At 36.6% G+C, this 20323-nt stretch overlaps 1 protein-coding gene across 3 annotated transcripts in view; it reads left to right on the top strand.

Moving 5' to 3' along the window:
• The window catches only part of CAMSAP2 (calmodulin regulated spectrin associated protein family member 2), an 85709-nt gene extending 69535 nt beyond the window's left edge, over positions 1-16174 (top strand). The window contains exons 4-13 of one of the 3 annotated variants that reach the window (XR_013922422.1): positions 838-908; positions 1413-1482; positions 2219-4427; positions 5514-5650; positions 6212-6432; positions 7455-7554; positions 9378-9493; positions 11136-11254; positions 12746-13236; positions 14565-16174. Coding sequence is in view for 2 of the 3 variants with exons in the window: in XM_080348558.1 (XP_080204684.1) it covers positions 838-908; positions 1413-1482; positions 2219-4427; positions 5514-5650; positions 6212-6432; positions 7455-7554; positions 9378-9493; positions 11136-11254; positions 12746-13054 (3352 nt within the window). In the remaining variant the exon portion in view is untranslated. Of the gene's footprint in view, positions 1-837; positions 909-1412; positions 1483-2218; positions 4428-5513; positions 5651-6211; positions 6433-7454; positions 7555-9377; positions 9494-11135; positions 11255-12745 lie in introns of all 3 variants that reach the window. The other 2 variants (XM_080348559.1, XM_080348558.1) reach the window with 2 other exon arrangements.
• The last annotated feature ends 4149 nt before the right edge of the window (positions 16175-20323 follow it).

Here is a 20323-nt window from a genome sequence, read left to right as displayed (position 1 = left end):
AGCATGCTCTTCAACTCTGTGAACAAAATTCAAAACGTGAAAGGATTTAATACAGTGTGGTTTTGAAGTCTGGCTTCTGTAGAAGCGTTTTACATACAAATGCATGCGTCTCTGTGCACGTGTCTTTGATCCTGAAGAAACGCCTTGATCAAAACACTGAATTATGTTAATCCTGTTCTGGATTAACACAACTAGTCTATTACAGACCTTCTTGATAAACAAACAAACAAAAGTATCTGGTTTAGGTAGAAACAGAGGAAATCTTTGTAATTACTGTTTTAATAGTCAATATGTTTCCTGTAGTTATAAATTCCTATCTGTCACATAATCTCCTTTATCCACATATAGTGCGTATTTCAGTCCAGACACAAAGTAGAAATTTCAGACTAAGCAACTGAAAAGAGAGATGCATGAAAAGTGTGTGATCTTAGCTGCAGTCACTCAGTTTTGAGGCAAGTAGGAACTGCCTCATTTTGTTCACGTTTATGTTTGGGTTTTTTGCTAAAATCAGCCCTAAAAATGAGAACCTTCTAATAGTGACGTTTACATTAAATAAATCAGAAAACAAATATGTTAACAGAACTATCAGTGCTCAGTGGCCATTTGTGTAGGAGAAATAACTTTTTGACTTTTTATGTCTATCTGCACTAGGTCCAGTTAAAGGTAATAAGTGTTCTCTTTTTAGTTAATAAATTAGTATTTCAATAAAAGAATTACACCTTCCTTTCTTCCCGGTCACAAAAAATAAATCTGTTTTTGTGTTGGCCCAGGACATGAAGTCTGGTTGCCCTTATGATGTGACGTATTTCTTATAAGTTAATGTCTCTTGCTTTATAGATTGGAGAGTCCAACTTATACACCATCTCAGCAACTGCAAACACCCCAACAGCCTTATTCATCTGTTCCAGGTAACACTTTACAAATGGGTGGAAGAAACAATGAGACAAGGTGTTGTCTTCTGAGTAAATTGCTATCTTGCTTATATTTATTCAAACAGTGTTTACGCAGAAATTACTAGGAGAGCTTTACATTAAAGGTTAATGAATGGGTTCTGTAATTTATAAAGTGTACAAATGGAAAGTTTGTGTTTCTACTTCTTATGTTGTCTATATTTTTTTTAATTTGACTTCTGTTTTGGTAATGTGGAATATAGCTTTCAACAAGTATTTGTAGTATATTTTTAATAGTATTTGTAGTACATTTTACTCAATAGTAAATTCTTTGAGGGATGAGGGGTGTAATATATATTCAGGATGAAATTGACTTAGCTTGTATTCTTAATACAAAATCATTTTTTTGCCATCTCAGTCTTCTAAGTAATGAAGCAAACTAATTTGTTAAAGCAACAGGAGGTGATGTTAAAATCATTTTCCCATAGCAACTACCTTGGTTTCTATTTCACTTTCACTTAGGAGTCATCAAAAGGTCCACATCAATGTCTTACGTAGATGGGTATGTAGGAACATGGCCCAAAGAAAAAAGGTAAGTAGTCTTACCATACAAGTTGGTTAAAAAATGATTATGTATTGGTCATAAATAGTAGTAAATGCCCCATTATAGTTTAGATTTTCAGAATCCTGTAATAAAGAGTCCTTGTAAGCAATTTGCAAAAGTAGAAAGCGAACACTGTATCATGGATCAAGAACTCAATAAGAGGAAACAAACTTCAGAAATAAATCACCTTTTTTTTTTTTTACATTGAAATGAAGTATATTTGAGATATTTGAGTGGTTGGGATTAAATATGTTCACATTTACTCATGCAATCAACTAGCAGTGGTAAGACTCATGGCTAATGAGCTCGGTAGTATTTAAACTTGTATTATTTTGTGGATAGTAAGAACAGTTAGATCGCTAATAAACTCTTAATCTGTAGGATGTAAACAAATTTAAATTGGTAAGAGTTATAGTGGTGGGTTATTCAGTAAGTGCAAATTTTCACACCTTCCTTCCGATCTACTATGGCAATTCCTATATTCCTAAAGTGCCCAGAATTGATTCCAACATAAGAAGCAGCATTGGCTATTTCTAAAGAAAATGTTGTTATATTCTATTTTATTGTGTATTTTATATTTATTATGTTTGCATATGAAGCTAGGCAAAATACACCTAACAGTGCCCTTAATGCTGCAATTTTAAAATAATTTTAAAACTGTGAATATTTCATTGTTAATAATCATGAGTTGCTCAGTTATTCCCTTTATTCTAATCTCTATTAGGTCATCATTACATGGAGTTTCATTTGACATTTCTTTTGACAAAGAAAAAAGCATTCCAGTAACTACTCCAAACAGAGGAATGACGAGATCAGTGAGCAATGAAGGCCTTACAGCAAACATCAACCGCATGCCGAAACATAGGAAAAGTCTCTCCTTCAGGCCATTAAATGGAGAAGAGGAAAATCAAGATATTGAAGAGGAAAAGGACGTGATAGCTCATAAAGATTCAAAGGCCAGTCAGTCTCTTAACACAAATCAAAAAAATGCCAATGAGAGCAGCCACTACAGGTTTCCAAACGGAGCTCTGCAAAACAGAGCAATTCTGGATGACTTTGGCAATCAGATTGAGACACCAAGCATTGAAGAGGCTTTGCAAATAATTCATGACACTGAAAAATCTCCCGGAGTTATCCAATCAGACCAAATTACGAATGGGTTCTTTCTTCACAATCAGGAAATGAGCATCTTGAATTCAAACATTAAACCAAATCAGTCTACCCCTGATATAATTACAGACACAAAAGGTGCTCTGAGTCCTGTGACTGACAACACAGAAGTAGATACTGGAATACATGTCCCTTCAGAAGATATTCCAGAGACGATGGACGAGGATTCTTCATTGAGGGATTATACTGTAAGCATGGACTCTGACATGGAAGAACCATCTAAATTTCTCCAGGATTATGACATGCGAGCTGGCAACCACAGAGATCAATTAAGTCCCTGTCCCAGCTCAGTAAGTACTAAATCACAGGCAGGCAGTAGTGCTTCTTCAAGTTCAGGGGTTAAAATGACTAGCTTTGCAGAGCAGAAGTTCAGGAAGCTGAATCACACAGACAGTAGAAGCAGTGGAAGCAGTTCTCAGAAAACCACGCCAGAAGGTTCTGAGCTGAACATCCCTCATGTGGTTGCTTGGACTCATATTCCTGAGGAGGCATCTGTTCCACAAGGAAGAGACACTACACAGTTACTGGCTTCTGAAATGGTACATCTGAGAATGAAGCTAGAGGAAAAGAGGCGAGCCATTGAAGCGCAGAAGAAGAAAGTTGAAGCTGCATTCACAAAGCAGCGGCAGAAAATGGGAAGAACGGCATTTCTTAATGTTGTGAAAAAGAAAGGTGATGGAGTATCGCCTCTCCGAGAAGAAGCAGCAGGAGCTGAAGATGAGAAGGTATTCACTGACAGTAATCAGTTGAAAGAAAAAGAAACTCAAAAATTGGATGAACAAACTAGTAAGACTTCAGAATTAATAAAAGGAAACCTTGAAAATTCTCATGGCAAGTGGTCAAAATCTCCTGCTACTCCTATGGATGCTGAAAAGCAATGGAATTTAGCAAGCCCCTCAGAAGAAAATTTAAATGAAGGAGACCTCTTAGAATACACAAAATCTATTGAAAAACTAAATTCTTCCCTACACTTTCTACAACAAGAAATGCAACGTCTGTCCCTTCAACAGGAGATGTTAATGCAGATGAGAGAGCAGCAGGCTTGGGTTATTTCTCCTCCTCAGCCTTCTCCTCAGAAGCAGATTCGGGACTTTAAGTCTTCATCAAGGCAAATTGGAACTCCATCCCCTGTTGCGCCTTTCTCACAGGAATCTCCTCGCTCTACACATCAATCTCCACAGTCTTCCAATAGGAAGAATGCCTCTTTTCACATTAAAATGCAAAGGACTCCTAGGCCAAATGAACTGAAAATAACACCTCTAAACCGAACCTTGACTGCCCCGCGGTCTGTGGATAGTCTTCCCCGTTTGAGGAGATTTTCTCCAAGTCAGGTTCCCATTCAGACTAGATCATTTGTTTGCTTTGGAGATGATGGTGAGCATGTAAGTGAACCTCAGTTAAGGGGAAACCTTTTGAAGGAAGTCAAGCCTTCAGAAGAGGTAGCAAAAGAAGAAGGACCAAAATTGCAGAAAGAGCCTGAACAGAAGTTGGAGGAAAAGGAGATTAAACCTATTGAATCTACTGTTTCTGAAGTATTATCTCAGCCTATAACAGAAACTGTTTGCCTCACCCCAAATGAAGATCAGCTAAGCCAACCCATTGTACCAACACCAGCTCCCAAAACAGCAAACTTAATTGAAGTTTCCCTGTCAGATTTGAAGCCACCAGAAAAAGGTGAAGTATCTGTTGAGAAATATGAAGGTGAAAGTGATAGAGAACAATTTGAGGATGACCAGAAAGTGTGCTGTGGATTCTTTTTTAAGGTAAGAAAACTAGTGGATGCGTATGTCTGCTATTAAGCTTCCTTTGAAAGGGAAGTTGTTAATTCAGATACAGATTTCAGCGATGAAGTCAGAGTGATTGAAGTCAGAGCAGATGGTTCTGTAACTCTAGATGTAGGAGTGGATCTTGATTAATTTGGCATCATAAAAGTAGTGATATTCTACCATACTGCAGTTCTGAGCATGCCAGAGTATCCCTTTTCATTCATTCATGTAGAAGAGTGCTTGGGGTTTTGGGTGAGGGAAGATGTATGCTGAATGTAGAATTATTTTTAACATAAGCTTTGGTGACCTTAATTAAACATCTCAATCTCACCCTTGCTTCCTTGTCCTACCCCCAGCTTTAACTAAAAGGTTTTTGAAGTACATAAACATTTTTTAAAAATGCAGACTGTTAATGTTGTACTGTGGAAAGTCTTTTTCCGTCACTTGGCTGGCTAAGGAAGTACAGTCTTTCAAGACTCCCTTTTGAAGTTGGTATTTGGGAACACTCCCTGTTGTCTTATTAAAGACATATATTCAGACAGACTTTTAACTATAATGCACTTGGCGTGAGAGTGGTCTAGACACTGAAAGCCATCAAGATTTTGAATTTCCATCTTGGAATACCCCAAAACCTCCTATCACTTTTCTGAGGGGCAGCTTGGTTGTCTGTTCACAAAATACCTGGTTTGGTCAGCAGAAGTTACTTCTATATGCTGCATAGTTATTGCTTTTGTGATCAATTACCTTCATCTCCATACACATAGAATCTTCTGAAGCTGAACACAGGAGTTGATGTGGTGTGGGATCTGACTCTAAACTAAAATATTTCACTTAGCAAGTTTTCTGATATCAGTGTTGAATTTTATGTTTGACTTTGGAAGGAAAAATTCCTTTATGAAAAGTTTTTAGTAGTCTTAAGAAAAATCTTTTAAAATAAACTTATTTCAAATACTGCAAAAGTATGTTAGGATATTGCAACCCAGCGTACAGAATTGAGTATCTAATGACTTAGCACAATCTGTTGCTGAATTCAGAGATCTTAATATTTTTGGCTCCTTTTCCTTCAAATACTGTTGCTGCTAGGATGATCAAAAGGCAGAAAATGATATGGCAATGAAGCGAGCAGCATTGTTGGAGAAACGTTTGAGAAGGGAAAGAGAGACTCTGCTTCGAAAGCAGCAGCTGGAAGCAGAACTAGAACATAAGAAGGAAGAGACAAGGTAAAATTGCATGTCCTGATCCAAATCAGCAGTAACTGAATGTAAAAATGTCTGGTTTAGTTAAAAGTGTAACTTCTATGCCAAAAATTGCGTCTTTGTATGCAGGATACTTAATCCTAGAGCCAGATGTGCTGAGGAGCCCAGCTGATGACACAGGCCACCTGGTCCTGGAAAGTCAGCAGGTGGCATCAGTCTGTAGCTCAGACTCAACATGTGGGTCCCACTGGCTTGAGCGAAGCTCCGCAGAGCGCTGCTCCGCGCTTTGTGTCCGGAGGGACAGCACTTCGCTTTGGGCTTCTTTGTGCATGAATGTGCAAGGCTCACTCAGTTACAGCAGTCAAGCTAATTAACATGGGTTTGATTTTAGTAGTAACAGTATCCTAAAAAGTTTAAACTGTCTGAAAATTGTAAAAAAGAAAAAAATATATATATTCCCCTTGCTGGTGTCTGAGAACTCCAAAGGTCCAAAAATCTGTTGCCTGTGTTGTCCTCGCTGCACTAGCTACAACTGTTAATTTGGAAAATTTCTACTGCCGAATTGATCTGATAATTTTTTTTTAGACGCAAAACAGAAGAAGAACGTCAGAAGAAGGAGGATGAACGAGCACGACGAGAATTTATTAAGCAAGAATATATGAGAAGGAAGCAGCTAAAGCTTATGGAAGAAATGGATACGGTCATAAAGCCACGTTCCCTCTCAATCAAACAAAAAAAGCCACGTCCAAAGTCTATTCATAGAGATCATATTGAATCACCTAAGACGCCAATCAAAGGTCCACCAGGTAACAAACGTTAATGTGGAAAGAGTCTGTTCATGCTAGAACACCAGCTTGTTTCTTGGTACTAACAAGCACGTGCATTTATTAGCGTCTTGTGCTAAATTGAAGCTGCACGTGACCAAACTGGAAAGCAAAATTTGCCAGTAGAAATGAAAAGATGAATGTCACTTACCTGCTATGCATGCATGCATATACCAACAAACAAAAAGGTTAACTGTATGGAAACCCAGGCGAAGCACCAACCTGCGTTGCAAGTTTCATAAACACCTGTGTTTTCTTAATTAATCTCTTCTTGCACCTGTAGAGCTAAAATGAATGAAAGTTGGGAGATAAAAGATGGATAAATAAAATGGTGATTATTAAGAGTACTGAGGCTCCCACTAATACAGACTAAACTAAAATTTAAAAGTTACTTTTGTATTTCGTGTGTTTTTCTATTTCACTCACCTGCTACATGTATAGTTATGAACATAACAACACTAATCACTTGGAACAATTTAGCATTCTTTTAGATATCGTGTAACTGTAGTAATGATGGGAAGAATTACTGCAAATTTACAATTAGAAAAAGGTAACCAGACTGCTCAGTGATCCTTTTTGTTACAGCATTGCATAGCCTTATTACTCTGCTCTATTTTCTCTAGCTGCTTTCCTCCATCTTCTAGTGTAATTCGAAGTATTGCCTTAACGCCTTCCAAAAATCCATCCCAAGCTTTAAATTAAGTCTCTTTAAGCTCTGTTTTATGAGAACTTATTAACTTTGATTCGATAGTGCAAATATTCCCCATGTCCATGCTTCACATTGATGTGTAGTCTGAGACCACCCCAGGGGGCTGTAGGTGCCTGGCTGTCTGCAAGTGTTTAAAATAGCTGAAGAGCACCCCATATGCATGCAGGTATATCATGTATGGGTGTCAGACTCTTAGATAAAAGCTCCTACTGACTTTCTGATGCTGGTGTTGGGTCTAATGAACAGACTCTACTACTTGCATAGGTTTATAAGCCTTAACTTTGTTTTTATCCAGGTTCACAGCTTTATCGTGTTTTTTCAGTATCTAGTCTTTCATTGGCATCGCTGAATACAGGGGACAATGAGAGTGTGCAGTCAGGCAAGAGAACACCCAGGTAAAGCTAAAATCACCATTTTATTAAATAAAATTTGATGATCAGCTGTATAAACTAGCATGAATTTTAAAGAGGTCATGTATATATTGTTTACTCCAAGAACAGGTATGTTTTCCTACATTAGGATGTTGATTGTTTGCACTGTCGGGCATTAGGAAGCCAAGCCACGATCATTTGTTTCACAAATTTTACCAGGTAAACCAGTTGGGCAGCTATAAGTGAGATCAAAACAAAATGCAATTCACACAGCCTCTTCAATTCACCTGCTTGTATTTAAGTCTCAATTTGTGGATATTTTATTAGACCTGTATGCTATGTGCAGCTACAAACCTGCTTTTCTTTTTTTAACATAGAAGTTTCTTCTCTTTTTTTTTTTTTTTTCCCCTTAACAGTCATACAGGGTAGTATTAAATGTTCCCTAGGACTTCAGCCTTTTCTGAATACCTGAATTTATTTTGCTTTAAAAATCACCTGAAAATGAAATAAGAAGATACAAAAATAACAGAAAATTCTTTACTCTTATATACAAAATCTATATTGGAATTCAGAGGAAAAATATTACTTCTGTATAATTACTTAATTCTATTCAGAGGAATACTGTTTTTAATGGAAAATAAATAGGGAAGAAAGGCAAACTAGGAAAAGGGATTTGATAAGGAGTGCTACGTCTTACAATATCTCGTGTCATCTTTCCATGGCCGCTGTACATCGATCATCAACTCTGACAAGCCTGCAGCTGGTTTCAGTTGACTTTTCAATTTCTTTGATATTTTGAGAACTCTTTTGATATTATATAAGAAACTTTAATATGATGACCCAGGTATCCTAATATCTCTTGTCATCCCTCAAGAGTGATCACTTTTAATTGAAAGGCGGATTTCTTCCAGCTATATTGGTTATTAGAAAAGGCTTGATTTAGCTTATCTACACACACTTTAGAGGAGACTATGCTTGTAATGAACCTCTGGCTTTGGATTTGATTCAGGGGGTTGAGATTTTTAATGTGATAAAGTTCAGTACAGATTGCTGAAAGTAACAGAGGTGAAAAAATTTTCAATATCTTTCCAAACCCATACTTTCATCTTTTCCTTGTCTTTTGATGATCACACTGAGTGAATTTCAGTGATACCTCTCAGCTCTCCTTCATGCAAGTGCTGATCACAAGAAGCATAGATTAGATTATAAATTCCATTTTCAGCTATTGCTTATATTACTGGAAGTTAGCATGCAGATAAATGTTATTATAATACCACTTTTTTCTTATTCTTTGCTAGTAGCCACAATAATTTTAAAAACCCCACAAAAAACAAGCAACAGGACAAACCATACCACCAACTAAAAAACACACAAGTTGCTGCTTGTGAAAACAAAAATAAGAAAGGAAATAGTTTTCTGTCTTAAATACAGCAGTTCTCACTGCCAACCGTAATTATAAGTATAAATTAATTAAATTTTTATTTCGCGTTTATCATTCTGCCTAGAACTGGTTTGTTTGCTACATGAAGGAACATTGTTTTGCTAGTAGCACTGTAGAAGTATTCCCACTTAGTAATAATATTCTACAGTCTAAAATGTCCATTAGGTTTCTGTCCCTCAGATGTAGCTCAAAATCATTCTAACATCTGTCTCACCTAAATACCAATTTCTTGCATCACTCAAAATACTTCATACAGAATAGCAACTCGGTTATCTGTTAATTTCTTCTCTAAATACTGTACTTCTAGGTTTATAGTCCACAATTCAAATCGTTGTGTTCTACCCTAATACAGTTTGCCTTCCGTTCATATTGAATTTTTTTAATAGAGTTTAAAATTAATGTTTAGGTCTGAGTCTGTGGAAGGATTCTTATCTCCAAGTCGTTGTGGTAGTCGTAATGGAGAAAAAGATTGGGAAAATGCATCTACAACTTCTTCAGTCGCCTCTGCTACAGAATACACAGGTCAGTAGCAACAATATTCAGAAAAGTACCTGGCTATTAGTGATTTTATGCATGAAAAGTTTTCAGTTATCTTTATTTGGTTTCGTAAAACTTGAGGATGCTTCCACAGAAATGCTTTCACCACCTTTAAAATAGATGGTAATAATACAGGGTTAAAATTTTAAATCCAAAATAAAAGTACTGACCCAGTAGCGTTTGGTATAACCAGAACAAACCGCAGTTGGGCTCAGAACAGCAAATGGGCTCCCAGGTCACTGTGTGCTTCAGGAGTCTCTACAGCAAGGCAAGAAGAGTTGAAATTTAAGCTCAATTTAGAATAGAGTTACAAAAAGCAAAAACCAAATTGCAACAGGGAAAAAAAAAATCATCTCTTAGTAATGTGAATTTAAGTATTCTGCACCCTTTGTTTCCAAACAGATCCTTCGTTGTTTATTAAAAACTTCACAATCTGAATTCTAATTCTTTGTTATATTATGAATCAAATAGTATTTGTATCCTTATCCCTTTTCTCCAAATACACAGTATGTGATATTGCAAAGACCTTGCATCATCGGGATTATAAAAGCTGCATCTTTGCCCACCTAATATCACTTTGTTTGGTAGAGACTAAAATAACTTTTAGGGAGATCGAGTTTGATTGATGGGCCTGTGTAGCTCTGTTTGTGCTGGGAAATGTTTGTTTTGAAAATAAGATTATCTTCTTTCTGCTGGAATTACTGGAGTCTGGAGAGGCAAAGTGTTCATTCTAAAAATCAAAAACTACTTGCCTGTTTTTAAACCCTGAAACTTCAGTCAGTTTGTGTCAGTTTATGCCACATGTATGTCAATTAAATCACAGGAGAGACAGTAAGATTTTGCCTGGGTGCTGTTCCAGACTTTTCTCATGAGAGCCACAGTGCTGAAAATAATCTTTTAATCATTATCATAGACCTTTATTTTTAAATTAAGGAATATAAATTTCTTAGGAACTGAACAGAAGGCTTTTTTTCCGCATATTTTAATATCTTCACAGTCAGATTTCATACAGCTTTTTTGTGTTGATTCTAGGCTTTTTTCCCAAGGCATGGACAAACTGAGATGCAATATTAAATTTAATTGGTAATTGCTTGTATGTTATGCTCCTTTCTAAGATTTGGAATTGGTACTTAAATGTTGTGGGGTTGGTTGGTTTGTTTTTTTAATGACACAAGTATACATATATTTAAGAAATTAGAAGAGAGGAGATTTCTGTAAGCACTGCATCAGCTTCATTGTTTTGCCTCTCACCTTTGAAATCACAGGTGTAGATGAAGAAAAAGAAAGAATTGGCTCCCTCCTGGATGACTGAAATTTTAGTTAAAAAATCCAGAAAGTTTTGTTGTTCATAGAAGAGGTCCTCTGAAAGAAAATACATTTCCCAAGATTGCCAATAATAATGATTTAATAATGAAAGACACATTTGAAAGCAAATGCAGTAACAGCTGAAAGAATGACATTTTATTTGCTTGTGAAATTTGTGGGCTCTAGCCTAATTCTATTTTATTCCTGGATTTGTATTTTTATGCATGCAAAAGATCCATACCAGAAGCACTTCACAGTATTCAAAGTAACTCTTTGTTGGCTTATTGATTAATTTAGCTGATTTGTCGTTCCTCCTCCATAGGACCAAAGCTCTTCAAAGAACCCAGTGCTAAATCCAATAAGTATATAATTCAGAATGCGCTGGCACATTGCTGCTTGGCTGGAAAAGTAAATGAAGGTCAAAAGAAAAAGATACTGGAGGTAAGGGTATTTTTCCACTAAACACATAAACACCTACATCAAATCACAGTCGGGCATTAGGAAGACACTCAACTATAAATGCAAATATTGAAAGGGACCTTCTGAGGTTATGGCAGCACCTGGTGAAAGATTTGATTAACTTCTGAGACTTGCTTCCTGTGTAGGCAGAAAGGTTTTCTAGTGCTGTAGAAAAAGCAGCTGTTGCATTGTATGTACAGCACAGGAAGCTGAATTAATTGACATGTTAATTGTTACTGCTTGTTTAATGTGGGAACTTCATTATGTAGACTTCTATAATTTGCTCACAAACGTCTCTGTAACATGTAAAATATTCATCTTGCACGTACTGATCCTCGGACTGGGACCTTTAGAACTAAAGCACACTGGTTGCGTGAGCAGAAAGAACTGAAGTACATCCCTCCTAGGCTCTTCTGCAGTTTCCAAGCAGTAGGGCAAATTTAGGACTTTCTACTACATAAGTGTCTTCCAGCCTTTTGTCTTATGCTGGTATAAACCTTTCTGAAGATGCACAAACATTTAAGGGTTGAGAACTTGGGGACCAGCTGTGTTTCCATGCAAAAGGAATAACTTGGAGGCTGAGAGAAATTGAACTGTTCCTTTTACCAACTGTGACAGATCTGACAGATTAAATAGATCATTGAACACAGGCGCTAGGAATCTGGATTTAAATTCTTTTCCACGGCAGATTCCACAGAAGCATTTCTTGCCCTTTCTTCTGTTTGTAATTCTTCTGCATTCATGTCTAGCTGCTGCCTTCTCTGCCTTTCCAGCTACTTTTGGGAAATAACAAGTGAGAAATCAAGACAGCCTCTTTCAGTTCATATAACTGGGAGCATGGTAACCCCCAGAAATCCCAGGAAAGGACAGATGTAAAAGGGTTACACCTAACTCGAGGATGTATTAACAGCATACATCAGTTGGTAGAGCTGTACATGTTCAGGGTACCTGTCCTAAGAAGTTGTGTTGGGTGGAACAGGAATCTGAAGATTTCAGCTAATAAAAAACTTTTGCTTAAAAGACTTCTACTTACTTTATGGTTTGACCAAACTTGAATGGATTTAGGGGTGATTGAAACCCCATTTTAGCTCTGGAGGATCCTTCGGGCACATCTAGAGAGATCTAAATTACCTGTTGCCAAACTGCTTGATGAAACAGATCAAAGAATTTGTATTTGGTCTACGATAAATCTGTTAGGATGTCTTTTCTTGAAGTACAACTAAACAAGTGTAGCTGAAATTGTCTAAATAAATAAGGATTTGCTTGAGAAATGTAGCTACTTAACTGAAGTTCAGATAGGTGAAGCTTAGTAAATTGTAATGATTGAAAATAAGGTCTTTTTGTGGAAAATGTTAGACGTAAGTTTCAGTTCTAATAGAAAACAAATTCAAAATGACAATCTAATGATACTGAATATTTTCTGACTACAATGCAAAATTCATATTGTGAATATTTTTCTTTTTTCTTTTAAAGGAAATGGAAAAATCCGATGCAAATAATTTCTTAATCTTGTTCCGGGATTCGGGCTGCCAGTTCCGATCGCTATATACATACTGCCCTGATACTGAAGAAATCAATAAATTAACAGGAATAGGTCCCAAATCTATCACAAAGAAAATGATAGAGGGACTGTATAAATACAACTCTGACAGGAAGCAGTTTAGCCACATACCTGCTAAAACTTTATCTGCCAGTGTTGATGCAATCACCATCCACAGCCATTTGTGGCAAACCAAGAGACCTGTAACTCCTAAGAAACTTTTACCCACGAAGGCATCGTAGATGGGGAAGAATTTGCTTCCGACAATTATGATAAACTTGCACTTCATCTTTACTGCCTATAGGAAATAGATTTCTAGTTGCCAACAAAACTTCTAGAACTTAAAACTGGACACCAAGTTCTATTATCATGTCCAACTGGAATGTAAACACAGTGTTTAGGAGTGCAGAGGATTACTGCTTAGGTGAATAATTGAGTGATTACGGAAATGTTTGACTTGTGTGGAGTTTGTATGTACAATATGGAGTATATTTGCTCTGTATTTTGATTAGATACACTGAAGCACTGAATGTTCATCGTTAGTGACTCAAACTACATTTTTGTTACATCTGTTGCCTTACATGTTTGTATTTGTGCTTGTCTGGAAATATTTTTTTCTTTCACTAAAGAAATACTTAATATTCTCAAAACCATTGAACTTTGCATACTGACTTACTATAAAGACTAAAGGATAAGATGTATGTCACTGAGGAGCAGCTGAATGGGTCTGTTCTGCAAGATCCTTATTGTGTGCCGTAACACAATCAAGATTCGTTCCCCTAAGTATTTATAATTATTTTTCAATTAAGTAATACTGATTTGCTTGTAGACTAAACACTAAAGGAAAAGCCTTTGAACTGCTTGAAGTTTCCTTGAAATCAATTATTTAAAAACTCAGGGTATAATTAGGTGGTGCAATCATTCCTGTTTCAGTAAGTTACCATTTGAGATGTAGTGTCTGACCATGTGCATGTGTATGACACCAATAAAATGCAAAGTAAAAAGACTAGGTAGACCTCTAAAGCAGTTTGAGCAAACATGCATTATTTTGCATTGCTCCAGATAAGAGCAAACACGCGGTCAGGCACTGCTTCTCCAAGGAAGGAACTTGTGAAACATTCAGAATGAGATCCCTGAGGTTTGCCTGACAGAACACTAAAAATATTCAGAAGAATCACAGAATTCACTAAGTCACAGATCTTTCAGAAGTCATGTATCTAATTTCCCATTGATTTTAAGATCCAGACCACTGTCTGTTCTTCCTGCCTTCAGATGTAAATCCATTTTCTAGAGAACAGGCTTCTGCTAAGGATTTTCAGTGGTTTAGTAAATTGTTTTCTTGATGTGATCTAACAGATGATGTCTTGTGACTCTTAGTGAGTTTAAATACATATGTCAAAAAAGCCTAAATGACATTTCAATAAACTTATAATATGACCATTCTCAACAACAAATTCTAGGCAGATTTCAGTATTATTTATAAAGGGCTGCATTTTATTTCAAAACAGTGTTTGATTATTTTATAGATCACTATTCCGTTTCAGTGTTTGTTTCTCTTATAATTTGCTTCTAACATAGCACTGTTCTGAAAAAAAGAAAAAAAAAGAAAAAAAAAAAAGAAACTACAAACTTGAAGCCTCCCTGAATCTGTGGCTATTTTGATAATGTACACCAGAGGATTTGTTGGGGGAAAAAAAAATATCTCATTCTCAGGAAAAGACTTGAATGATTTGTGATTCTGTTCTGTTTCAGTGTTGTGACAACTACATTAACATAAGACAGTATTGTTCTGTAAGTATGTAGTCCATTCTGTTTCATGGGGAGACTAAAACTATGTTCACGTTTCTCTCATTAAACTGGTTTGAGAGAAACTATCTCTCACTACTATGATGTGCTCATTTACTTATACAAAAGATGCAGAGGAATGAGATGTCATTTAGCAATTTAGAACAGTACTTTTTTTAAATTATTATAAGGCCTTAGGCATCAATGCATCTGATTATAAACATTTTCTCAAAAATGCTGTCAGTTTTACTGTAATTTATGTTCTTATATTTATGTATATTTGTTAAAACTGTAAAAAAAAAAAAAGAAAAAAAACACTTTAAAATACATGTTTAATATGTATGTGGCTCAAAACTATTTGTGGTTAGATGATTCCTACTGTGTGCATGTATATCACCAGGATATGTAACTCTTATATTTCAAGTGTATACATATTGTGTATATAAGATATAAATATTAAAAAGGGGAAGAGGGTTTGCACATTCTGCCTGTTAGACAGTTCCTACGAATACCACTGTAGGAGCATGTTGAAAAACAATATGAAACTGTGTATCATATACAGTGATTCAAGAAATCAGGAGGTTGGAATTCACTGATAACACGTGGTGAATAACTTGAAAAGAAGTTTTATCATGAGAGGTGTTTTATTTCTAAAATCTGTACTATGATTTAACCGAAGATTTGCAACACCTTAAAGACACACACACATCAATCTAATCGAAGTGAGCTTAAATACATGACAGGAATTATTTCAGTAATTTTAAATATATCTGAATGTATTATGAAATCTACATTTGTCAACAGGTAAGAGATTTGTGCAATGTTTAAAAGTAGAATGTGAATAATGCAGTTGAAAATTTCATTGCTCGCAGTATAAAGTTTTACTTAATACAGGAAAAGTAAAGCTAGATACACTTTTCCTTTTTAAGCCTGCAAATTTTCTAATTACAGTGGATCTTTGGTTGGGATCATGTTTAAAAAAAAGAAAAAAAAAAAGGAAAAAAAAAAAAAGAAGCTTTCCATAAAGGCCAGTATTTATCACTGACCTTTTCAGAACACACTGGTGCTTTCATCAGGGGTATTATTATTGTTGCTACAACTCAATTGCCAAACTCGTCTTAGTTTTTTTTGAGCAAGATTTCATATTCTAACAGTCATAATAGCTACTGATTTTTTTTTAATGTTAGTATGACTGTTAGTTTTTATTATTTGGCTGTTTAAAGCCAAATTCAGCTATTTAATTATGATTTAATGGGCACTGTTGAAAAATGTACAGTGTATTGTGTGCTTACTTGTCCACTTCTACGGAGCATAGCTTCCATATTTTTTCAAATGCTGTGCTGTAAAATATTGTCATTGCTACTTATGTGGTACAGTGTAGTTTTTTCCTTTCATTTAAATAAAAGCATGGCACCAAAAGTACTTTTTTTTTTTGTTTTCTTGCTTACTTCTAAATATAAACTGAAACTATAAAAAGTTCACAATAATGTTTAAATGTTGTTTCTTCTCATATTTCAGCAACATAAAAATTTTGCTTATTTCCTATAATTTCTATTTCTTCTTTTGTTCCCCATTGTTTGTCTTACTTTCATGTATAATTTAGTTTTCTGACGGTACCAGAGGGAGGCTCTTGAAGAAAACAGGCTTCTCATGTCATCCTTGAGAACACCGCGCTGTTACCTGTTCTCTCGAGAAGGGAGTTGCACAATAGCAAGTGCACTGGTAAACCCCCTGTTGCCTTCTGTTGCTCCAAACCCACAGAAATGTACCGGTCGCAGTCATGGGATTGCTTCAGATGGGGACGTTTTCAAGGTGAACAGAAGCCTTCTCTTCAGTAAGACAGCTCATAAAGAATAGGACTTTTAGTGAAATAACTCGTTAGTGGTGCAATCCTGGACAGAAATAGTATCCAAAAAAATAAGGTCTCTCTTCCAGATTTGTAGATGAGCAATGTATTCTAGTTCAAATCATGCCTTTTAGGGGGTTTTGTGTTATACTGCTGTGTTGTAGAGCAAGGACTTGCTGGAAGGGGATATGAGATCTTTGCCTTGTCAATACGTAGACTGAATTGTTGAGCTGACTTAGGCAGATAAAGAACTTCTACATTTCAGAGCTATTTAGAGGGCAGCTTCAAGAATACAGGAAATCTCACAGCAGAGCTTTCAGTAGCAAATTGAAAACTAATGTGGATTAAAATGAATAGCCTTCCCTCCCCCCCAAAACTGGTTGTTTTTCAGCCAGCTCAATTGGTTCCCTGTATGGCATCACAAACAGGCTCACACAAGCAAGGAATTATGTTGGAAGACAAACACCCAGTTGCACCCAGTAAAGCTATTTTTACAGTGGTGAGCCCAGCTCAGAATTTTTGTCTAACAACAGTCTTTAGAACAGGCCTCATTTTCTGTGTTCTTCAGCAAGTAACACCATACTTGAGAAACTTCAGAGCATGCCTTGGTTAATGGGACAGAACATGACTGTGCTGTGTGTCTGAATTTGTACAGAATTCGTGAATCAAAATGTGTGCTGCTGTGGGATCCAGTGCAGAAATCTGGTATTCCCAACTGCAGAATAAGCATCTCCATTACACTTGAAACCTAAGCTTTTGGATCTGTCACCACAGAAAGGTGTGTAAACAGTAATTTTGTTCCTCAAATCCAGCTGGAGCAATCAGATGTAGGTATTAGATGTCTTTTTGTCCAACAACTTAATAAATAAGACACAGCTTTGTATGGACTGAACATTTAAATATTTGTAATATCTTCAAATAACATATTAGTGTTTCTTTGCTGCCTGGTTACTAATTGAATGAGCTGAGTAAGTGGTTTGAAGCCCTTTACATCTGCTTCAATATTTTCTAAAGAATTAAAACGAACCATAACAACAAAAATAAAAACCCACACAAATTATCTTATTCCAGGTTGATGGCAGAAAAAAAACATGCACAGCATCTTTGTTGATTTATAAGCAATTTGTTTTTAAAAGCAAACTATTCTATTTAGGAAAAAAGATGTGAAGTGTGTCTGTGTATGCATGCACATAAATGCACATATACTTTCTGACATACTTGCTTACACACAGATATAAAAAGAATTACACTTTATTTAGACAACCACAACAGAGTTAAATATGGTAGTGACATTACTGTAGCTTATTTCCTTCTAGCAAGAAAGTAAACCAGCTCTAATTTATCTAATTTCACATTTCAATGATAACACTGACGGATGCCAGACAGAACTGCCTCTGTTCAGAAAAGCTAGTAACAAGTATGATTTCAAGAAAGGATAGAAAACCGTATAAAAGAGTTAAGCATTTCACTGAAAAATGTTACTTAAAACTTTCTTCAGACTCTTATTCAACATTACATACGACTGGATGTATAAAATACTTAGGAGTAATTCATTACCCATTGACAAATTTCTTAAGCAAGATAGTGAAATGATTTTTTTTCAGGTAAGATGTGTTTAAGTTTTCAGTTTATGCTATGTGATCTTTATGAAGACATACAAAGTAATACCTATAGGCATTTTTATGTCACTGTTAATCTGTTAGTAGAGCATTGGAGAAAGACTAAAAGCTAATAGGAAGCCTTCCATCAAGGCAGCTCTGTCCTGTCCTTTCTCCATCATCACTGATCTAAATGTCTGCATTACAAGACCTGGCAAGGCCCCACAAGCCTGCAATTATTTAAATTACCTGAAGCTAGATTATACTTGGCTCAGTATTTTTCTTGTTTCAGCTACCTGAAACTGGAGCTATGCTGCTGACGTAAACAATTCTCCTAGAGATTATGCAAGAATTTTGCTGAATTGTCACCCTAAAGTTCTGGAAATCTTCAAAGTAAGTGAAAACTGTTTCCAGAAGTTAAATTTTAGAGGTGGGTTTTTTTGCAACTTTTTACAGGATTATGTAAACATAATATAAAATGTAAATAGTTGAATGGCTCTGTTATAATCACTAAATATCAGGCCCATTTTTATGATGGATGCCACAAAGGTGCTTTGCATGAACTGCTGGACTCCACTGGCAGATCTTGTACAAGGTCAGCACTGGGGAATGATTCTAAGAATGTGTCCAGCTCTGCTGCCATTGGCCACATGCAATGTGTATAAAATAGTCACACAATTTCCAAGAAGAGACTGCAGTGCCACCTTGTCACTTGGCAATGCAGAACTCCTCTTCTACTAATCCTGATTTTCAAGCTCTCTAAACCCCACACCCAACAGCTGTGCTCTTCATGGGAGTTACCTTCTTTGCACAAATGACTAGGGAGTTCAAAGCAGGCTGAGACCATCCCAAAGACATCTTTCTGTGCCTGAGTAAAAAGTTATGAACAGCCAGAGAACAGGGTCTTCCATCTGCCCTTTTCCAATAGGATACTACCTACCCTCTCCAAATATTTAAAGAGTAGTATGATTTCCCTCCAAAGAAGGTGCATCAAGCAATGCTACCTGTTCTTCCATACTAATTCCTGATGTACCTGGTTCTCAAAATCTCTTTCCAGACTATAGGAATTTGCTACTTCCTTGTGAAAGGCCCAACATTCTGAGCAGGGAACAGAATACTTTTAAATTCAGAATTTACTCACCCTTTCAGGTCCAGAACTGGGGAGAAGCATTACCTTTCTTTAATCCCAGAACTCTTGCCTTCCAGAGATACCGTCTCACAGATCTGATCTCAGGGCCTCCACTGAAAACAAAACTATTGCACAAAAGAGCAGTAAACCACAGTAACACCATTGTGAAATCAAGATTAAATTTAGAAGCATATGTGCGTTTACCTAGTGTCCTGTAGATGAAACAAAGTTTAAAATGGACTTTTCTAGTCTAAGTGTACGTTCAGCAAGGTCAGGCCTACAGCGTTGTTCAGACAATTAAAGTCATCTTGGTTTTCTGCACTCCCTCTGATTTATCATCTCTATTACGTGCATTGGGAAATGGTTTCATTTCTATAATTACATTTCCTATTAATCAGTGCCTCCAAAGGCAACTAAGCAACAAGTGACAGCTTTCTAAGTAACCGGAAGGATTCACTGTTTAACTGGCATATTGAGCTTCCTGGGATGCGGTGCTGGGGCTTGAGTGTCGCTGAAGTTCCTTGCTCATCCCTGGCGGAGCTGCTGCTGTGCAGCGGGTGGCATGCCCGGCCAGGCAGCCCTCGGGACGTTTCCCTGCATTCCCTTTCAGAAAGAAAAGAGAGAATAACAGCGTGATTCCCCTCTGCCCTTCACCCGATCCTCGGCAAAACAGTTTGCAAGCAGACTTGAACTCACTGCGGTTTTTAACCATCAGCATGACAGAGAACCCAGTTCAGTGTCAGTTAAATCCCGGACAACCTTTCCTGGAGTACTAACATATGTCACACATGCATCATTAAAAAAAAAAACCATTATGGTAATAATCAGGTGTCTGCTACATCCTTTGTCAAAAATGTGCACCATCTCCATTTTGCCGTGGCCTGCCCATGCGCTGCTGCCTGCACGCCTGGGTTTTGCCCAAGTGCTGTACTAGCATTCTAACAGTTTTGTATCTCGTCTCACAGCGATATTCAAGCACAGAGAAAGCTTGCTTACTGTTCATCATGGTCATCCTTGGGTGCTATAATCTTCTGGCAATTAAAAAAACACATTAAATGTAACCACACGTCAAATTATATATCACTACATCTTCATAAAATATATGCATAACATATATACATGATTTCTACAAAAAAAAAATGCATTCTTTTTG

Source organism: Nesoenas mayeri (assembly GCF_963082525.1).
Source record: "Nesoenas mayeri genome assembly, chromosome: 8".
NCBI lineage: Eukaryota > Metazoa > Chordata > Aves > Columbiformes > Columbidae > Nesoenas > Nesoenas mayeri.
Note: the sequence above shows the minus strand (reverse complement) of the source record. Positions and strands in the feature narration are given on the sequence as shown.